Source organism: Nerophis lumbriciformis, linkage group LG01 (genome assembly GCF_033978685.3).
Source record: "Nerophis lumbriciformis linkage group LG01, RoL_Nlum_v2.1, whole genome shotgun sequence".
NCBI lineage: Eukaryota > Metazoa > Chordata > Actinopteri > Syngnathiformes > Syngnathidae > Nerophis > Nerophis lumbriciformis.
In genome coordinates this window covers 10,207,289-10,227,698 of record NC_084548.2, presented here as the reverse complement: position 1 = coordinate 10,227,698, position 20,410 = coordinate 10,207,289, and the positions used below count along the sequence as shown (strand labels likewise).

The 20,410-nt window shown below is 38.9% G+C and overlaps 1 protein-coding gene across 2 annotated transcripts in view; it reads right to left on the bottom strand.

Annotated features, from left to right (window-relative positions):
- Window positions 1–18,043, bottom strand: part of nphp4 (nephronophthisis 4) — a 462,240-nt gene extending 444,197 nt beyond the window's left edge. For both annotated transcript variants that reach the window (XM_061974673.1, XM_061974681.1), the window contains exons 1-2: window positions 17,676–18,043; window positions 7,303–7,440 (exon numbers count right to left, since the gene is read on the bottom strand). In XM_061974673.1, coding sequence (XP_061830657.1) covers window positions 7,303–7,440; window positions 17,676–17,840 — 303 coding nt within the window. In that variant the 5' untranslated portion in view covers window positions 17,841–18,043. The remainder of the gene's footprint in view (window positions 1–7,302; window positions 7,441–17,675) is intronic.
- Between the last annotated feature and the right edge of the window lie 2,367 nt (window positions 18,044–20,410).

Here is a 20,410-nt window from a genome sequence, read left to right as displayed (position 1 = left end):
GGTATATTATTAAGAACAACTGGCAAGACAAGCTTGTGCTTCAGCTTTTATGATGTTTGCGTGTTTTCAGTCAAGGGCAGACCCACACACAAAAGAAAAGAACTCTGAGAATGTCTTTTGTGATCAGAAGTGTTGACACAGAAATTAATCTCATCTTTTCTTCAGAACACAAAAGAAAAGGCCACAGCCTTCTCTATTGTTGCTGCCGAGCGCTGGAGCACTGGACGGGCAAAACATTTTGAGTTTTGCACTTGGCAACGACATTTACCACACAAAAGCGGCTACATTGTGGATGCAAAGAGTTTGTGTTTCCTTCTATAGAAAAAATGCTTTTGTACAAGGCATCGTCAGTGACAGCTCCAATTTGCAAAGCTTTTGTAAAAACAAGTTAAAAATATCCACTGTCCCTATTTCATGATTGCAACAAAGACTAAATGGTGTCAGTTTATACTTAAGAGAAGATATGAATGTTTTAATTGATTGTTTGCTATCTACTTGTTGCTCCTTGTACTTTTTAAAACAGGTGTTACCCAAGACTTTAATGTAAAAAAAAACAAATAGTGCAACTGGTAAGTACACATGCAGGCAACAGGATTTACAATGGACAATACAAGGAGGCAGAATCTAAGTCAGGGGTTCCCAAACTACGGCCCGCCAGCGTCCAAAATCAGGCCCGCGGAAGTCCCAAATATAAAAAAATTTTTTTTTTTAAATTGTTATTATTTTTTCTGTCTTTTCTTATCCACTTTGTACCGCTTGCAACTCACAGTGTCTCCTAGCCGCTCAGGCAAATCATATTGTCTAAAAATGCATTTTCTCATCGATAACGTGACATCATCACGCGCGGAAAATGCACTATATATATATATATATATATATATATATATATATATATATATATATATATATATATATATATATATATATATATATATATATATATATATATGACGTGCGGTGAGGTTGATGGCTGGTGAGGCACTGACTTCATCACAGTCAGATTTACAAACATATGAACCCTAAAGAGTATCTTATTCACCATTTGATTGGCAGCAGTTAACGGGTTATGTTTAAAAACTCATACCAGCATTCTTCCTTGCTTGGCACTCAGCATCAAGGGTTGGAATTGGGGGTTAAATCACCAAAAATTATTCCCGGGCGCGGCGCCGCTGCTGCCCTCACCTCCCAGGGTTTTGATCAAGGGGATGGGTCAAATGCAGAGGACAAATTTCATTACACCTAGTGTGTGTGTGACAATCATTGGCACTTTAACTTAACTTTAACTTTACACATATAAACTGTAGCACACAAAAAAGCACATTTAATAATAAAAAAACGTTATTATGGTCTTACCTTTACTTATAAATGAACTCCATGCGCCGCCGTTGTGCTGGATTAATGCACCCCCGCCGTAGAATGCAACCCCTGACGGGAGTGTTATATCAACTAAAGCCCTCACTTAAACTTTCCACGTGCAAGATTGAATCTATTTTTAAAAAAGTGTAACCGAGGGTTTATAAATGTCGCCTATACTGTATGAAACTACAAAATAACAAACACGGAGGCTCCAGTTTACACGAGGACCACTTTATTTACATTCTTTCAAAAACCCCCGCTCCACTCCAACGTGTCATCACTTCCGCTCTTAGCGCCTTCAAAATAAGAGCTCAAGGCATATACTGTATAACAGCACATAACAGGAACTTAACATTACAAAGAGGAAAGCCCATGAAAATAGGTTACAAAAGTTATTTAATAAGAAGCCAAAAAGTGCAAAAACAATAATGTTCGTGTTGGAGGAGTTGTGAATTAGGTACACCTGCAGTCTGCAGGTGTACCTAATGTTGTGGCCCTGCAGTCATTCACAACTCCTCCAACACGAACATTATTGTTTTTGCACTTTTTGGCTTCTTATGAAATAACTTTTTTAAATAGATTCAATCTTGCACGTGGAAAGTTTAAGTGTGGGCTTTAGTTGATAAAACACTCCCGTCAGGGGTTGCATTCTACGGCGGGGGTGCAGGAGGCGGGATTACTGCGACCCTCAGCCAGTGCGTCTTTTGCAGCCGTTTTATGATCGCTCAGCACAAGAAATACGTTACACACATACAGTTGTTGACAAAATACACTGTACATTATATACCTCAGCTAACTAAACTATGGAAATGTATAATATAGTTCATATAGCAATACGGTCTCACTGCACAGCAGGCCAACAGTTAGCCGAGTCCGTAATTCATGTTGAGGCACAACGCAGTGACGTGCCTCAACTGGCTGCTGTTCACCGCACCGTCTCTTCTCAGTATTTGAACGGCAAATGTGAAAATTCAGCGATTTTAAATAAAAATAATCTAAAACTGGTGAAGTTGAATGGAAAATAACTTTATAGTATAATCACTGGATACATATAACAATTTAATAAAACATTTTTCTTTTTACATTTTTTTTCTTTCCATGATGGCAGGTGAGGCCCCGCCTCACCTGTCTCTAGGGACTGCACGTCACTGATATATATATATATATATATTATATATATATATATATATATATATACATATACATATATACACACACACATACAGGTATATGTGAATATATACATGGAAAATAGCATCTTTTTTACAATTATTCTCTTAATTCGAATTAAAGCCCTGTCCTATTTGCCATTGAGGTAAATAAATGTCCCTGGTACCAATCAGAGCCTTCAAGATACGACAGTGTGTTATGGCACAGATCACAACGAAAGAACTACACATTCAATCAAACTTTTGGACATTTGTTTTGGCTACCATGTTGGAGCACACTTGGCCAAGATGAAAGATCTGGCTGACAAAAGTTTAAGAAAAGAGACATATGTTCATGGCACTCTCTGTGTATTTCCTGCCAAAGCAGTGATTAGTGACCAACATAAAAACAAGAGGAACCAAACTTGGCCTTTTCTGCAAAGCCGGGCTGTCATCTTACTAATGCAGCTTGTCAGAGAAGAGACCAGTGGCTCCTCCATGCGAAGGCAGTTAAATGAGGCGATCACAGTGAGATATAGTATAGAAAGATTCCTTTTTGTGCCTCATCTGCTCTCCACAGATCCATTTCGTACCATTTGAGGAACAACATTGCCCTCTGCTGCTCATTTCTTCAACACAATCAAATACTTATTACAGTCTTGTGGGAACCCATCACAAAAACCCAACACAACAATGATAACAGCATGCTGTTATATGGTCAAATTCAATTGCTAAATTCCCTTTTAACTCCCACTCAACACCACTAACTGATCTCTTGTTTTTCCCCAAAGTAAAAGCTTAATAAATCAAGGCTCGACAGAACAAAAACAACAAAGCTACAATAGCAATCCTCATTGTCAGGACACCTTGTCTCTTTCTGGGGGGTGGGATGAGATTGATTGTCTGTCTTTCCTTCCTGTAATGACTGCACACATCTTGGCTTTTCACACAATATTAGAACCAATCCATCACAGCTAACTGCCATTTTTACAGCTCCCTTTTCATATTATTTGGATATCAAACCGCCATTTGCCACTCAGAAAGACCAGCAGGGATGTCAGTGCATGGGACCGAATCCAAAAATAAGCAACACAACAAAAAGGAACCCCCGCCTTTATCATCCCAACAGGATAGGAAATGGTTTCCATAATGATTACGCTGGATGAATAATACGATTCTGAGGGTTTTATATACACGTGATGAAGACTATGGTGGATAAACAAAAAGCCTGAGAGAATTTTGTGATGTGTGTGACATTTAACAACCAACTTAACTTTATTATTGTTTTATAGTGACTCTCTTGAAGGTAACACAAAGTAGACAGGAACTCGGCAATGCTCCTTTTATAAAACAAATAAGAGTGGGCTCCCGACTTTCAAACAGAGAGATGTTTAAGTTCAATGAATTAAAGAAAGAAATCATCAAAAACATGACCGATTGTGTCGTCGATGTAGTGAAACTGTACGAGCGTATCACTGCCAGTCTGCACCACACTGAAGCAGAGTCTAACGTCAGCTAATAGTGTTGAATACTATCTAAACAGCGGACATTTATGCATTAAAAATATGTAGAAGCTGCTGATGGTGTGTTTGACGGAGAACTAGTAGAAGAAGAATACTGTCGTAGTCCACTCTCCAAGGTAAATCCTGTACATTATTATTACATTACTTCATAAAACTACTGTAGTTGTTAGTTGTACATTTTATTGTATTGTTTTTCATTCAATGTTTCTAATCAAATGTTTGTTTTTCTTTTTAAAAGGCATGTTACCGTATTTTTCGGACTATAAGTCGCAGTTTTTTTTCATAGTTTTAACAAGATTCAGTAAACGTTTGGGAACAGAGGAGACACATTTTTTAAGCTTCTCAGGTGGAATTCTTTCCCATTCTTGCTTGATGTACAGCTTAAGTTGTTCAACAGTCCGGGGGTCTCCGTTGTGGTATTTTAGGCATCATAATGCGCCACACATTTTCAATGGGAGACAGGTCTCGACTACAGGCAGGCCAGTCTAGTACCCGCACTCTTTTACTATGAAGCCATGTAGATGTAACACGTGGCTTGGCATTGTCTTGCTGAAATAAGCAGGGGCGTCCATGGTATTGTTGCTTGGATGGCAACATATGTTGCTCCAAAACCTGTATGTACCTTTCAGCATTAATGGCGCCTTCACAGATGTGTAAGTTACCCATGTCTTGGGCACTAATACACCCCCATACCATCACAGATGCTGGCTTTTCAACTTTGCGCCTATAACAATCCGGATGGTTCTGTTCCTCTTTGGTCCGGAGGACACGACGTCCAGTTTCCAAAAGCAATTTGAAATGTGGACTCGTCAGACCACAGAACACTTTTCCACTTTGTATCAGTCCATCTTAGATGAGCTCAGGCCCAGCGAAGCCGGCGGCGTTTCTGGGTGTTGCTGATAAACGGTTTTCGCCTTGCATAGGAGAATTTTAACTTGCACTTACAGATGTAGCGACCAACTGTAGTTACTGACAGTGGGTTTCTGAAGTGTTCCTGAGCCCATGTGGTGATATCCTTTACACACTGATGTCACTTGTTGATGCAGTACAGCCTGAAGGATCGAAGGTCACGGGCTTAGCTGCTTACATGCAGTAATTTCTCCAGATTCTCTGAACCCTTTGATGATATTACGGACCGTAGATGGTGAAATCCCTAAATTTCTTGCAATAGCTGGTTGAGAAAGGTTTTTCTTAAACTGTTCAACAATTTGCTCACGCATTTGTTGACAAAGTGGTGACCCTCGCCCCATCCTTGTTTGTGAATGACTGAGCATTTCATGGAATCTACTTTTATACCCAATCATGGCACCCACCTGTTCCCAATTTGCCTGTTCACCTGTGGGATGTTCCAAATAAGTGTTTGATGAGCATTCCTCAACTTTATCAGTATTTATTGACACCTTTCCCAACTTCTTTGGTACGTGTTGCTGGCATCAAATTCTAAAGTTAATGATTATTTGCAAAAAAAAAAAAAAATGTTTATCAGTTTGAACATCAAATATGTTGTCTTTGTTGCATATTCAACTGAATATGGGTTGAAAATGATTTGCAAATCATTGTATTCCGTTTATATTTACATCTAACACAATTTCCCAACTCATATGGAAACGGGGTTTGTATACTAAAGTTCCATTTCTATAGTATTGTCCCCTACAAAAAGTAGATTGTGTCCCACCGACAGCCTAAATACCCCTTACAACTTACTGTAACATGTTTTAATAAATAAATGACCCCAGCCACTGTAGTAATGTTCTATGAATTCATGAATCCACCGACTAATTGGGCAAAACATGTGCTGCGTGTCTCGTTAAATGGATAGTAATTAGAGATGTTCAAGTTGAAAAGGGTTGATGAATTGCAATACATCAGCCAAAAATATTCAATATGGATGGCGCCTAACAAATGAATGGCGACTACTACACATGGACTCCAAATGCTTCACCAAGTGTGGTCGGAGAGAGTGAGCATACTGTGAACTAAATATAGTTATTCAAAAGGGGGGAAGCTGATTAATAATGTATAAAGAGATGCTAATAAATGTGTTGACCGAGTAAGAAGCTCATCTTAGTTGGAGCTACTGAAGCATTGGAATGTTTGCCTTACCCTGAGTTATGCAAGGAAGGGAGAGTTTTAACATTGAGGTCTTTGAATATGTAACATCAGTGTAGAACAAGGATGGACAATTCAACCATTAACTTAACAATAAGTAGATGAGTGTTATGTGTGCGTGTATATGTGTAAATAAATGAACACTGATATTCAAGTATTTCTCTTATTTATATATATATATACATATATATATATAAATAAATATATATAAATATATATATATATAATCAAATAAATATATATATATATATATATATATATATACATATATATTTATTTGATTATATATATATATATACATAGCTAGAATTCACTGAACGTCAAGTATTTCATATATATATATATATATATATATATATATATATATATATATATATATATATATATATATATATGAAATACTTGACTTTATATATATATATATATATATATATATATATATATATATATATATATATATATATATATATATATATATATATATGAAATACTTGACTTGGTGAATTCTAGCTGTAAATATACTCCTCCCCTCTTAACCACACCCCCAACCACACCCCCGCCCCAACCACGCCCCTGACCACAACCCCCCCACCTCCCGAAATCGGAGGTCTCAAGGTTGGCAAGTATGGTTCAGTCAGTCTATGAACATTACATCATCACACCCAAGACAATGGGCACATACACACACACACACACCCCCTCCCGCACCCCACGCCTTCACCACCGCTTGTTTTGCCTCGGGGTGATGGACGGCTGTCAGCGCTTCATAGCAGCAGTCGACCTCCAGGGCCCCAACTCCCCGCCCCTCTGTTGCGAGTTGTCGTGATTAAAGGTAACGTGTTTATGTGTGCATTGCATAGAGGTTTTTTCCCACTCCAGACTAGGCCCCCTTAGGAGCCCAGTCTAGATTGTATTTTTTTACTCATCTTCTTCCCCAGCGTTTTACCTTTTTCTTATCTTTTTTACGGGGCGCCTTTGGCGACCCATCAGCGTTCCTGTTCTGTAACCTTGTACACTGTTTGTTGAACAGGTTTGTGCTGAAAACAAAGTTTCGTTGTACTTGTGCAATGACAATAAAGTCCTATCCTACCCTATCCATTTGTTCTGTGTGCGCGTGTGTGTGTGTGCGTCATCTACGTCTAAAAATAAATGTTAATAAATCTTACCTCATTAAGGGACATCTTGTGGTTTTTCATCTTCTGCGGCGCACTCTTCCATGTTCTCCCGAAGAAGTACTGACAGTTTCTATCAAAGAACGTCACCCGCAGCTGGTAAGTCACATCTGGTCCATTCTCCGGGGTCTCCTGTGAGTATGCAAGAGCCCCAAAATCATTCCCTGTAATGAACGTTAATGCTGGAATATCAATAAATAAGTTCAATGTGGTAAAAGTTCTGCAATTCGTCAATTTCACGTGAGGACGAGAGATTTGACACAAAACAGAAAGGCAGTGTAAGTGTTGTGTCTTGTTTTTTTTTAGATTGTGTGAAAGGAAGCCGAGAAAATATGTTATCAATGATCAATGTTGTATTCAAAAACTACTTCAGCTTGACATGTGTTGAGGTCTTTATGTTTGCATAATGGCACTGGGTTTTTTTTATTTTTTATTGAAAAACATGAGGAAAAACACATTTCCCATTTTATATTTGCTTTTTATTAAAAGGCCCTGGGATGATTAAATGTTTGGCAGCAACACTGATTTTTATGTACCGTTTTTGTGTCAATAAAACAAAAATTCAGTCGAGGTCGTCGGTACGATAATTGTCAGGTTCCCAAAAACTGCTGTAAAAACCTGGCATACATAAAGAAACATCTGCTTTAAACAAGTCCATTTTTTAACACTACTTCTGTGTGATATAAACACATTTTAGTTCATTGAAGTCCAGTATATTTGCATAACCGTTTTAAAAATATATACTTTTTTTTTCTTTTTTTTATGTATAGTAAAAATGTCTTCCGATCTCGATCCAATACTTTGACAATGTTAATAAAGAATATTGACCTGAAAATGCTTTTTAACAAATAACTAAAGTCAACACAATTACACATTTAATAAAGCTTATTTCATTCAATTTTGAAGGATCGAAAGCTGGTATTGTTGTTCATTGATGTATTAAATGTGTGGTATTGATATTAGATACAATTTTCTGAGCAGAATAAAGTAAACAACTAATAAAAAGCAAAAACTACAAAACACAAAACCAGTGAAGTTGGTTGGCACTTTGTGTAAATTGTAAATAAAAAACAGAATAAAATGATTTGCAAATCCTTATCAACCTATATTCAATTGAATAGACTGCAAAGACAAGATACTTAACGTTCGAAGTGGAAAACTTTTATTTTTTGCAAATATTAGCTCATTTGGAATTTCATGCCTGCAACATGTTTCAAAAAAGCTGGCACAAGTGGCAAAAAAGACTGAGAAAGTTGAGGAATGCTCATCAAACACTTATTTGGAACATCCCACAGGTGAACAGGCTAATTGGGAACAGGTGGGGGCCATGATTTGGGTAAAAAAGCAGCTTCCATGAAATGCTCAGTCATTCACAAACAAGTATGGGGCGAGGGTCACCACTTTGTGAACAAATGCGTGGGCAAATTGTCGAACAGTTTAAAAACAACATTTCTAAACAAGCTATTGCAAGGAATTTAGGAATTTCACCATCTACGGTCTGTAATATCATCAAAAGGTTCAGAGAATCATCGACGCCTCTGCTTATTTCAGCAAGACAATGCCAAGCCACGTGTTACAACAGCATGGCTTCATAGTAAAAGAGTGCGGGTACTAGACTGGCCTGCCTGTAGTCCAGACTGTCTCCCATTGAAAATGTGTGGTGCATTATGAAGCCTAAAATACCACAACGGAGACCCCCGGACTGTTGAACAACTTAAGCTGTACATCAAGCAAGAATGGGAAAGAATTCCACCTGAAAAACTTCAAAAATGTGTCTCTTCAGTTCCCAAACGTTTACTGAGTGTTGTTAAAAGGAAAGGCCATGTAACACAGTGGTAAAAATGCCCCTGTGCCAACTTTTTTGCAATGTGTTGCTGCCATTAAATTCTAAGTTAATGATTATTTGCAAAAAAAAAAATGTTTCTCAGTTCCAACATTAAATATCTTGTCTTTGCAGTCTATTCAATTGAATATACCGTATTTTTCGGAGTATAAGTCGCTCCGGAGTATAAGTCGCACCGGCCGAAAATGCATAATAAAGAAGAAAAAAAACGTATATAAGTCGCATTTTTGGGGGAAATTTATTTGATAAACCCAACACCAAGAATAGACATTTGAAAGGCAATTTAAAATAAAGAATAGTGAACAACAGGCTGAATAAGTGTACGTTATATGAGGCATAAATAACCAACTGAGAACGTGCCTGGTATGTTAACGTAACATATTATGGTAAGAGTCATTCAAATAACTATAACATATAGAACATGCTATACATTTACCAAACAATCTGTCACTCCTAATCGCTAAATCCCATGAAATCTTATACGTCGAGTCCAGGGGTCGGCAACCCGCGGCTCTAGAGTCGCATGCGGCTCTTTAGCGCCGCCCTAGTGGCTCCCTGGAGCTTTTCCAAAGATGTATGAAAAATAGAAAAAGATGAGGGGAAAGAATTTATTTTTTGTTTTAATATGGTTTCTGTCGGAGGCCAAACATGACACAAACCTCCCTAATTGTTATAAATCCCACTGTTTATATTAAACATGCTTCACTGATTGAGTATTTGGCGAGCGCCGTTTTGTCCTACTAATTTTGGCGGTCCTTGAACTCACCGTAGTTTGTTTACATGTATAACTTTCTAGGACGTGTTTTATGTCACTTCTTTTTCTGTCTCATTTTGTCCACCAAACTTTTAACGTTGTGCATGAATGCACAAAGGTGAGTTTTGTTGATGTTATTGACTTGTGGGGAGTGCTAATCGGGCATATTTGGTCACTGCATGACTGCAAGCTAATCGATGCTAACATGCTATTTAGGCTAGCTATATGTACATATTGCATCATAATGCCTCATTTGTAGGTATATTTGAGCTCATTTAGTTTCCTTTAAGTCCTCTTAATTCAATTTATATCTCATGACACACTATCTGTATGTAAAATGGCTTTTAATTTTTTGCGGCTCCAGACAGATTTGTTTTTGTATTTTTGGTCCGAATTGTAGCTGAGATAGGCTCCAGCGCCCCCCGCGACCCCAAAAGGGAATAAGCGGTAGAAAATGGATGGATGGATGGTCCGAATATGGCTCTTTTAACATTTTGGGTTGCCGACCCCTGGACTAGTCTCTTACGTGAATGAGCTAAATAATATTATTTGATATTTTACGGTAATGTGTTAATAATTTTACACATAAGTCGCTCCTGAGTATAAGTCGCACCCCCCGGCCAACCTATTAAAAAAAAACTGCGACTTATAGTCTGAAAAATACGATAAGATGAAAAGGATTTGCAAATCATTGTATTCTGTTTTTATTTACCATTTACACAACGTGCCAACTTCACTGGTTTTGGCTGGCAATTAGAGATGTCCGATAATATCGGCCTGCCGATAGTATTGGCTGATAAATGCGTTAAAATGTAATATCGGAAATTATCGGCATCATTTTTTTAATTATTGGTATCGTTTTTTTTTGTTTTTTTTTATTAAATCAACATAAAAAACACAAGATACACTTACAATGAGTGCACCAACCCAAAAAACCTTCCTCCCCCATTTACACTCATTCACACAAAAGGGTTGTTTCTTTCTGTTATTAATATTCTGGTTCCTACATTATATATCAATATATATCAATACACTCTGCAAGGGATACAGTCCGTAAGCACACATGATTGTGCGTGCTGCTGGTCCACTAATAGTACTAACCTTTAACAGTTAATTTTACTCATTTTCATTCATTACTAGTTTCTATGTAACTGTTTTTATATTCCATCCATCCATCCATTTTCTACCGCTTATTCCCTTTGGGGTCGCGGGGGGGCGCTGGAGCCTATCTCAGCTACAATCGGGCGGAAGGCGGGGTACACCCTGGTCAAGTCGCCACCTCATCGCAGGGCCAACACAGATAGACAGACAACATTCACACTCACATTCACACACTAGGGCCAATTTAGTGTTGCCAATCAACTTATCCCCAGGTGCATGTCTTTGGAGGTGGGAGGAAGCCGGAGTACCCGGAGGGAACCCACGCAGTCACAGGGAGAACATGCAAACTCCACACAGAAAGATCCCAAGCCCGGGATTGAACCCAAGACTACTCAGGACCTTCGTATTGTGAGGCAGATGCACTAACCCCTCTTCCACCGTGAAGTTTTTATATTGTTTTACTTTTTTTTTTATTCAAGAAAATGTTTTTAATTTATTTATCTTATTTAATTTTATTATTTTTTTATTATTTGTTTTAAAAAGTACCTTATCTTCACCATACCTGGTTGTCCAAATTAGGCATAATAATGTGTTAATGCCACGACTGTATATATCGGTATCGGTTGATATCGGTATCGGTAATTAATATTCTGGTTCTGGTAATTAATATTCTGGTTCCTACATTATATATCAATATATATCAATACAGTCTGCAAGGGATACAGTCCGTAAGCACACATGATTGTGCGTGCTGCTGGTCCACTAATAGTACTAACCTTTAACAGTTCATTTTACAAATTTTCAGTAATTACTAGTTTCTATGTAACTGTTTTTATATTGTTTTACTTTCTTTTTCATTCAAGAAAATGTTTTTAATTTATTCATCTTATTTTATTATTATTTTAAAAAAGTACCTTATCTTCACCATACCTGGTTGTCCAAATTAGGCATAATAATGTGTTAATTCCACGACTCCATATATCGGTTGATATCGGTAATATTAAAAATTAAAGAGTTGGACAATATCGGAATATCGGCAAAAAGCCATTATCGGACATCCCTATTGGCAGCCATTGAAATCATTTGGGTTTTGAGCGCAAAGCCTTCCTGTTTCCAGGAAGTATTGCCTAAGTTTGTAAGCAATAACGAAAAAAACAGTAATAATAAAAATAAATATGTAAATCTAATCCCTTTATTAGGGGGCGACTTGTCCAGGGTGTACCCCGTCTTCCGCCCGATTGTAGCTGAGATAGACTCCAGCGCCCCCCGCGACCCCAAAAGGGAATAAGCGGTAGAAAATGGATGCATGGATAATCCCTTTATTATCGACTATATACTGATACAATACGAAGCATCAATAGTATAAATTATTGGATTAATCGCCCTTACTTTACATTCAAGCTTTAGCGGTCAGCTTCTTCTGTTGCCCTGCACGATGTGTAGCATGCTTATCCATTCCTCATCCTCAAAAGCTGCAGTGATAATCATACTAGTCGCCATGGAGGCCAGGATTAGTAATTTAGAAGCAGCTCCACACAGTGGAGGGACATTAGCCCACGCTGAGGCGACAGATTATCGCTCGCAATTTCTAGCTGGAGTTCTGGCGAAACACGCACCCTCCAGGAACTCACGCAGCATGTGTGCATGTATGTAACAATAAAGTCGTAAATGTAAATGTCAAAGCGCATGCCTGAGCGTGCATCCCTTCTAAAGGAATCTTTCACAAGAGTACAATATTTAGCCACGTGGACACCGGGACATAGCTGTGGTAAAGATAGTCTACAGTAGTTTCATCATCGTATCCAAATATCTTCCATCGGTTAAATAAAAAGGCCAAAATCGTCCCGATCCGATCCAGCAATTAGGATTGGGCCTGGCCGATAAATTTTGCTGGATGATAAATTACTGCCGATAAACGACATCATTGTCAACATTATTTTGAGACCCAATTAACCACTGATTTATTGATAATACATAATAATAATAATAATGCAAGTATAGCTAAACTTGTATTTCTCGTCTATTTCAACATGGTAATTGGAATGTCATTTTTTAAATATCCGAGTTGAATAAAACAAGCAACAAATACAAATAAAATATACTGTAAGCAAAATGTTGCCCTTGAATAAAAATCACAACCAAAAGCAATACAATAGGTTCTCTCTCTGTTAAGGAGGGGGTAGGGAACCCTCAGATATACACAACCAAAACAATAAATAAAATGGCTAAATAGGTAGACCTCCACCCCAGATCACACCTCACTCTTACCCACTTCTCAATAAGGGAGCTTGGCTCAGGGTGGAGGACAGAGTAAAACAACTTGCACTGAGCCTAGTCTATAAAATGTGTTACACCTCCTTGATACCAAAGTACATGTCAAACTACTTCCATAACGTAAATGACCGCCATAACCACAACACCAGGGGGAGCTCCACTAACCACGTTAAACCCAGATTCCGATCTAACAAAGGTCTTAACTCATTCTCTTTCTATGCCACATCAATACGGAATGCACTCCCAACAGGTGCAAAAGAAAGGGCATCTCTATCCTCCTTCAAAACCGCACTAAAAGAACACCTCCAGGCAACTACAACCCTAGCCTAACCCCCTCACCCCACCATACCCCACCTCCCCGGATTGTAAATAACCAAATGTAAATAATCAAATGTATATACTTGTTCTTATGCTTTCTGAGCTCACTATGTTCACTGCTCGCTGTACATATCCTACCAAGTCAGACCTACACTTAGGGCTGGGCGATATGGCCTTTTTTTAATAACTCTATATTTTTAGGACATGTCACGATACACAATATATATCTCGATATTTTGCCTTAGCCTTGAATGAACACTTGATGCATATAATCACAGCAATATGATGATTCTAGGTGTCTACATTAAAACATTCTTGTTCATGCTGCATTAAAGGGGAACATTATCACCAGACCTATGTAAGCGTCAATATATACCTTGATGTTGCAGAAAAAAGACCATATATTTTTTTAAGCGATTTTCGAACTCTAAATGGGTGAATTTTGGCGAATTAAACGCCTTTCTAATATTCGCTCTCAGAGCGATGACGTCACAACGTGGCGTCACATCGGGAAGCAATCCGCCATTTTCTCAAACACTGAGTCAAATCAGCTCTGTTATTTTCCGTTTTTTCGACTGTTTTCCGTACCTTGGAGACATCATGCCTCGTCGGTGTGTTGTCGGAGGGTGTAACAACACGAACAGAAACGGATTCAAGTTGCACCAGTGGCCCAAAGATGCGAAAGTGGCAAGAAATTGGACGTTTGTTCCACACACTTTACCGACGAAAGCTATGCTACGACAGAGATGGCAAGAATGTGTGGATATCCTGCGACACTCAAAGCAGATGCATTTCCAACGATAAAGTCAAAGAAATCTGCCACCAGACCCCCAGGAAAAGAGAGCGGATGAGGGTATGTCTACAGAATATATTAATTGATGGAAATTGGGCTGTCTGCACTCTCAAAGTGCATGTTGTTGCCAAATGTATTTCATATGCTGTAAACCTAGTTCATAGTTGTTAGTTTCCTTTAATGCCAAACAAACACATACCGATCGTTGGTTGGAAGGCGATCGCCGAATTCGTCCTCGCTTTCTCCCGTGTCGCTTTCGTCGGTTTCGCTTGCATACGGTTCAAACCGATATGGCTCAATAGCTTCAGTTTCTTCTTCAATTTCGTTTTTGCTACCTGCCTCCACACTACAACCATCCGTTTCAATACATGAAAAAAATGTAATCTGATAAATCTATGGATAAAAAGCAGAGCCTGGCGACTAGGGCTGTGAATCTTTGGGTGTCCCACGATTCGATTCAAAATCAAAACATTTTTTCAATTCCACACGATTCTCGATTCAAAAACGATTTTTTTCCCCGATTCAAAAGGATTCTCTATTCATTCAATACATAGGATTTCAGCAGGATCTACCCCAGTCTGCTGAGATGCAAGCAGAGTAGTACATTTTTGGAAAAAGCTTGTATAATTGTAAAAGACAATGTTTTATCAACTGATTGCAATAATGTAAATTTGTTTTAACTATTAAATGAACCAAAAATATGGCTTATTTTATTTTTGTGAAAATATTGGACACAGTGTGTTGTCAAATTTATGAGATGCGATGCAAGTGTAAGCCACTGTGACACTATTGTTCTTTTATTTTTATTTTTATAAATGTCTAATGATAATGTCAATGAGGGATTTTTAATCACTGCTATGTTGAAATTGTAACTAATATTGATACTGTTGTTGATAATATTCATTTTTGTTTCACTACTTTTGGTTTGTTCTGTGTCGTGTTTGTGTCTCCTCTCAATTGCTCTGTTTATTGCAGTTCTGAGTGTTGGTGGGTCGGGTTTGGTTTTGGAATTGGATTGCATTGTTATGGTATTGCTGTGTATTGTTTTGTTGGATTGATTGATAAAACAAATAAAATTTAAAAATTAAAAAAAAAAATTAAATAAATTAAAAAAACGATTTAAAAAAAAATGAGAATCGATTCTGAATCGCACAACGTGAGTATCGCGATTGGAATTCGAATAAATTTTTTCCCACACCCCTACTGGCGACACATGCGCGTATATCATAACTCTCTCTCTCTCTCTGTCTCTGCCCCTCCCTCACAAATGCTGCTGCGCACAATTTGTTTTGTTTTTAACCCCTTCTTAACCCTGAACGTACATTGAAGATACACGCAACCCTAACTCAAAATGCCGGACATTAGAGGCATTTAAGAAACTCCGCCCTGACAGCTCCGCAAAAGAGGACATGTCCGGTGAAAAGAGGACGTATGGTCAGTCTATCGTAGCCTGTTAACTGTTAGCATGCCGTGTGTTGTGCCTCGGTGTGCATTGTTTACACAACTTGTGTTACGCTACTTAATATGTCCGTGTGGAAACTTGTTCGGTACACCTCCGAACCGAACCGGAACCCCCTTCCCGAAACGGTTCAATACAAATACACGTACCGTTACACCCCTAGGCTGGGGAGAGGGAAGTCTGGACTTCCCTGCTTAGGCTGCTGCCCCCGCGACCCGACCTCGGATAAGCGGAAGAAGATGGATGGATGGAAAAAGAAAAAGTGTGACATGCTACTGCATAGGGATGATGTTTGATAAGAAATTATCGAGTTCGAGCCCATCATCGAATCCTCTTATCGAACCGATTCCTTATCGATTCTCTTATCGAATCCAGGTTGTTGTATATGAAAAAAAACACAATATTTGGTTTAACAAAAGCTCACTTTTATTTTATAAGAAAAAAATAAAATAAATAAATATTGACTGTAACCCCCCTAAAAAAAAAAAAAAAATATTGACTGTTGTTACCCAAAGTATATTAAGTGGGATTTTTCAAAAAAACTAATATATACAGTAACACAAAAACTGTCTATGTGATCACTATAGGTGAATAGCCATGCCTTGAGGCATTTTTTCCGGTCCATTATTTTTGCTGCTTGTGTGACATCACAGGAAATGACGTAGCTCAGTCTAATGACTGAGAAATGACGTAGCTCAGTCTAATGACTGAGCTACGTCATTTCCTGTGATGTCCAGCAGGGCATTTCTTGTGGGACGGGATTCGTTCCCAGGAATTTGAATAAAGAACCAACTCGTTTTCTTTACTATAGTGGCCTCGATAACGGGAACCGGTCCTCAAAAAGGGATTTGAGTGCATGGAATCGGTTCTTTTCTTATCGAACTTTTTTTTTCTTATCGAACAACCGGGAGAACCGGTTTCGAACATAATCCCTACTACTGCATGCTTTGAATGAGAAAAAGTAGCACCACCTGGTGGACAAATATATATGTGCATTCCAGGATAATTTAATAACGTAAACGGCAATTGTAAAATGTTTTGAAAAATGGTATTAATTAGTGATGGGTCCGGCAACACCGGTGCATCAGCGCATGCGTCGAGCTCATAGAGCAAAACCCTGTGTCGGTGCGCGTACCGCTTTTAGAAAGTCACGTGACCGATCATGAGCTGTTTTGGTCACGTGACCGATACGCGAACTGTGTCGCACTGACGCCTCCTCTGTGCCCTGTGAGCGGGTCTTTTCTACAGCCGGAGAAATAATAACTAAGAAGAGAAATCGTCTAAAATGTAATACGTCGGAAAAACTTTTTTTTTTTTTATAAAAATGTGTAAAAAAATTAAATTAAAAAAATTCCCAGTCCACAATCATCCACAACACGTTCTCTTAGATTTCCATGTAATTATGCATGTTCACATTATTTATTGACTGTATCTAAAAAAAGATAAAAATATATTTGTATTAGGGACGGCGTGGCGCAGTGGGAGAGTAGCCGTGCGCAACCCTTCGCATTAATCAGTACCCAAGAAGTAGTTTTTGGTTTCAAAAAGGTTGGTGACCCCTGTACTAGGGCATAAAATCAGTGTCAGTTGAGTCGGTCCATAGGTTGCCTGTAGGGATTTTTAATGTCCAGCAGATGTCAGTATTTAGTGACACAGTATCAATACAGTTTTGCAATGTGTCGAAACGCTTCATGACGCCTCATCAACCCATCACTAGTATTAATTCAACACAGCCTTAATAAAATCAAACATGAATGTCAAACAATGTCTGCAAAAAGAACAGAGGTGAATTCATAAGTTAGCTAAAGTGTTAGCAGGGGGTTACCTTCGCTAGATGCGCGGTTGTCAGCCTGCCCAAGGTGAGCTGAACTCCCCGGGACTGTGTGAGGAAGTTGTCCGCCGCCTGGCGAACTATCTGGCCGGGCGGGGGGATCAGACGTCCCCTTTCGAACACTTCTCTACCGCCGTCCGCCATGGCTGACAGCTCCATACTTTTAGCATAGCCTCCTCTCTGGGCTTTTTCAGGGGGACTAAATCTCTTCAGGCAGACTCATACTCACATCCACACTGCACTGAAATACAGAATAAACGTGCTGTCGACATCAGAGGCTTTAAAGCCCTCTGTGTGGACATTTATTGCACTAATCGTGCTTGCTACCCAGCGAAGCTGCGCCGCCTGGCCGCCATCTTGAATCGGGGTCGTACCATCTCGAACGCGGGGGTCCGGGAGTAAATGTAACGTTTCACTACGCGTATTCACGATTATGACCATGCCTTGTGTGATGTGTACTTAAATCCAAACATAACCTCTAAAATGTAGCAAGCTACCATAACCAGGTATAATACACAGAAAGATACTTTGGGAGTGATACATGTCCGCCGCAACACCTTTCTTTGGATCGCCTATCGCTTGGCGTCGGTTGTCATGGCAACAATCGCCATGCTGGTCTCGTCTCCATCTCGAAGGCAAGTTGTCGTGTCTGCAATTGTCATCTATCGACGTATGTTAGTAACATTTTATAATTTAATATTTAAAAAAAATTAAATGCCAAAACAAATGTTAGCATTGTGGTAAATAACGCAAATCACCATCAAAATGTCGTTCTATAAAAGGACACAGATCGGGGGGATTTAAAGTAAATACATGAGACCTGACTAGCACGTGTGTGCTAATTAAAATGTTAAAAAAAAACAACAATGTAAAACTTGGTCAATTTAGCGCAATGCATGCTGGGATGGCAAACGCAAATTCAAAAACAAGTAGCATGCGGCGCGAAGATAACACATCCGGGTAATTGAACCGTCCGCCACACCGCGACAAGAGGAGCAATGTTTGGACTTTTTGCGAAAAGCAGACCTTTTTTAAAACCCGGAGCGTCGAAGGCAAGTCGACGTATGTTAATAATATTTTATAGTTAAATATATTAAAAAACAAACTTAAACGCCAAAACAGATGTTAGCATTGTAGTACATAACTCTACCACCAGAGTGCAGCAAATCACCATCAAAAGTCGTTCTATAAAAGGACACATATAGGGGGGATTTTAAATAAACACATGAGACCTGACTAGTACGCGTGTGCTAATTAAGATGTTAAAAAAAAAAAAAATGTAAAACTTGGTCACTTTAGCGCAATGCATGCTGGGATGGCTAGCAAACGCAAATTCAAAAACAACGGCGCGAAGATAACACATCCGGGTACTTGAACCGTCCGCCACACCGGGACAAGAGGAGCAATGTTTGGACTTTTCGCGAATAGCAGACCTTTTTTAAAATCCGCAGCCTCGAAGGCAAGTTATCGTGTCTATCGACGTATGTTAGTAACATTTTATAGTTCAATATATTTAAAAAAAAAACAGACTTAAACGCCCAAACAAATGTTAGCATTGTAGTACATAACTCTACCACCAGAGTGCAGCAAATCACCATCAAAAGTCGTTCTATAAAAGGACACATATAGGGGGGATTTAAAATAAATACATGATACCTGACTGGCACGTGTGTGCTAATTAAGATGTTAAAAAAACAACAATGTAAAACTTGGTCACTTTAGCGCAATGCATGCTGGGATGACTAGCAAACGCAAATTCAAAAACCAGTAGCGTTCATCCGGGTACTTGAACCGTTCGCCACACCGCGACAAGAGGAGCAATGTTTGGACTTTTCGCGAATAGCAGACCTTTTTTAAAATCCGGAGCCTCGAAGGCAAGTTATCGTGTCTATCGACGTATGTTAGTAACATTTTATAGTTCAATATATTAAAAAACAAACTTGAACGCCAAAACAGATGTTAACATTGTAGTACATAACTCTACCACTAGAGTGCAGCAAATCACCATCTAAAGTCGTTCTATAAAAGGACACAGATCGGGGGGGATTTAAAATAAATACATGAGACCTGACTACCACGTGTGTGCTAATTAAGATGTTAAAAAAAACAACAATGTAAAACTTGGTCACTTTAGCGCAATGCATGCTGGGATTGCAAACGCAAATTCAAAAACAGGTAGCGGGCGGCGCGAAGATAACACATCCGGGTACTTGAACCGTCCGCCACACCGGGACAAGAGGAGCAATGTTTGGACTTTTCGCGAAAAGCAGACCTTTTTTAAAATCCGTAGCCTCGAAGGCAAGTTATCGTGTCTATCGACGTATGTTAGTAACATTTTATAGTTAAATATATTAAAAAACAAACTTGAACGCCAAAACAGATGTTGGCATAACTCTACCACCAGAGTGCAGCAAATCACCATCAAAAGTCGTTCTATAAAAGGACACATATAGGGGGGATTTAAAATAAATACATGAGACCTGACTAGCACGTGTGTGCTAATTAAGATGTTAAAAAAAACAACAATGTAAAACTTGGTCACTTTAGCGCAATGCATGCTGGGATGACTAGCAAACGCAAACTCAAAAACAAGTAGCGTCCATCCGGGTACTTGAACCGTTCGCCACACCGCGACAAGAGGAGCAATATTTGGACTTTTCGCGAAAAGCAGACCTTTTAAAATCCGGAGCCGCGAAGGCAAGTTATCGTGTCTGCAATTTATCCATCGT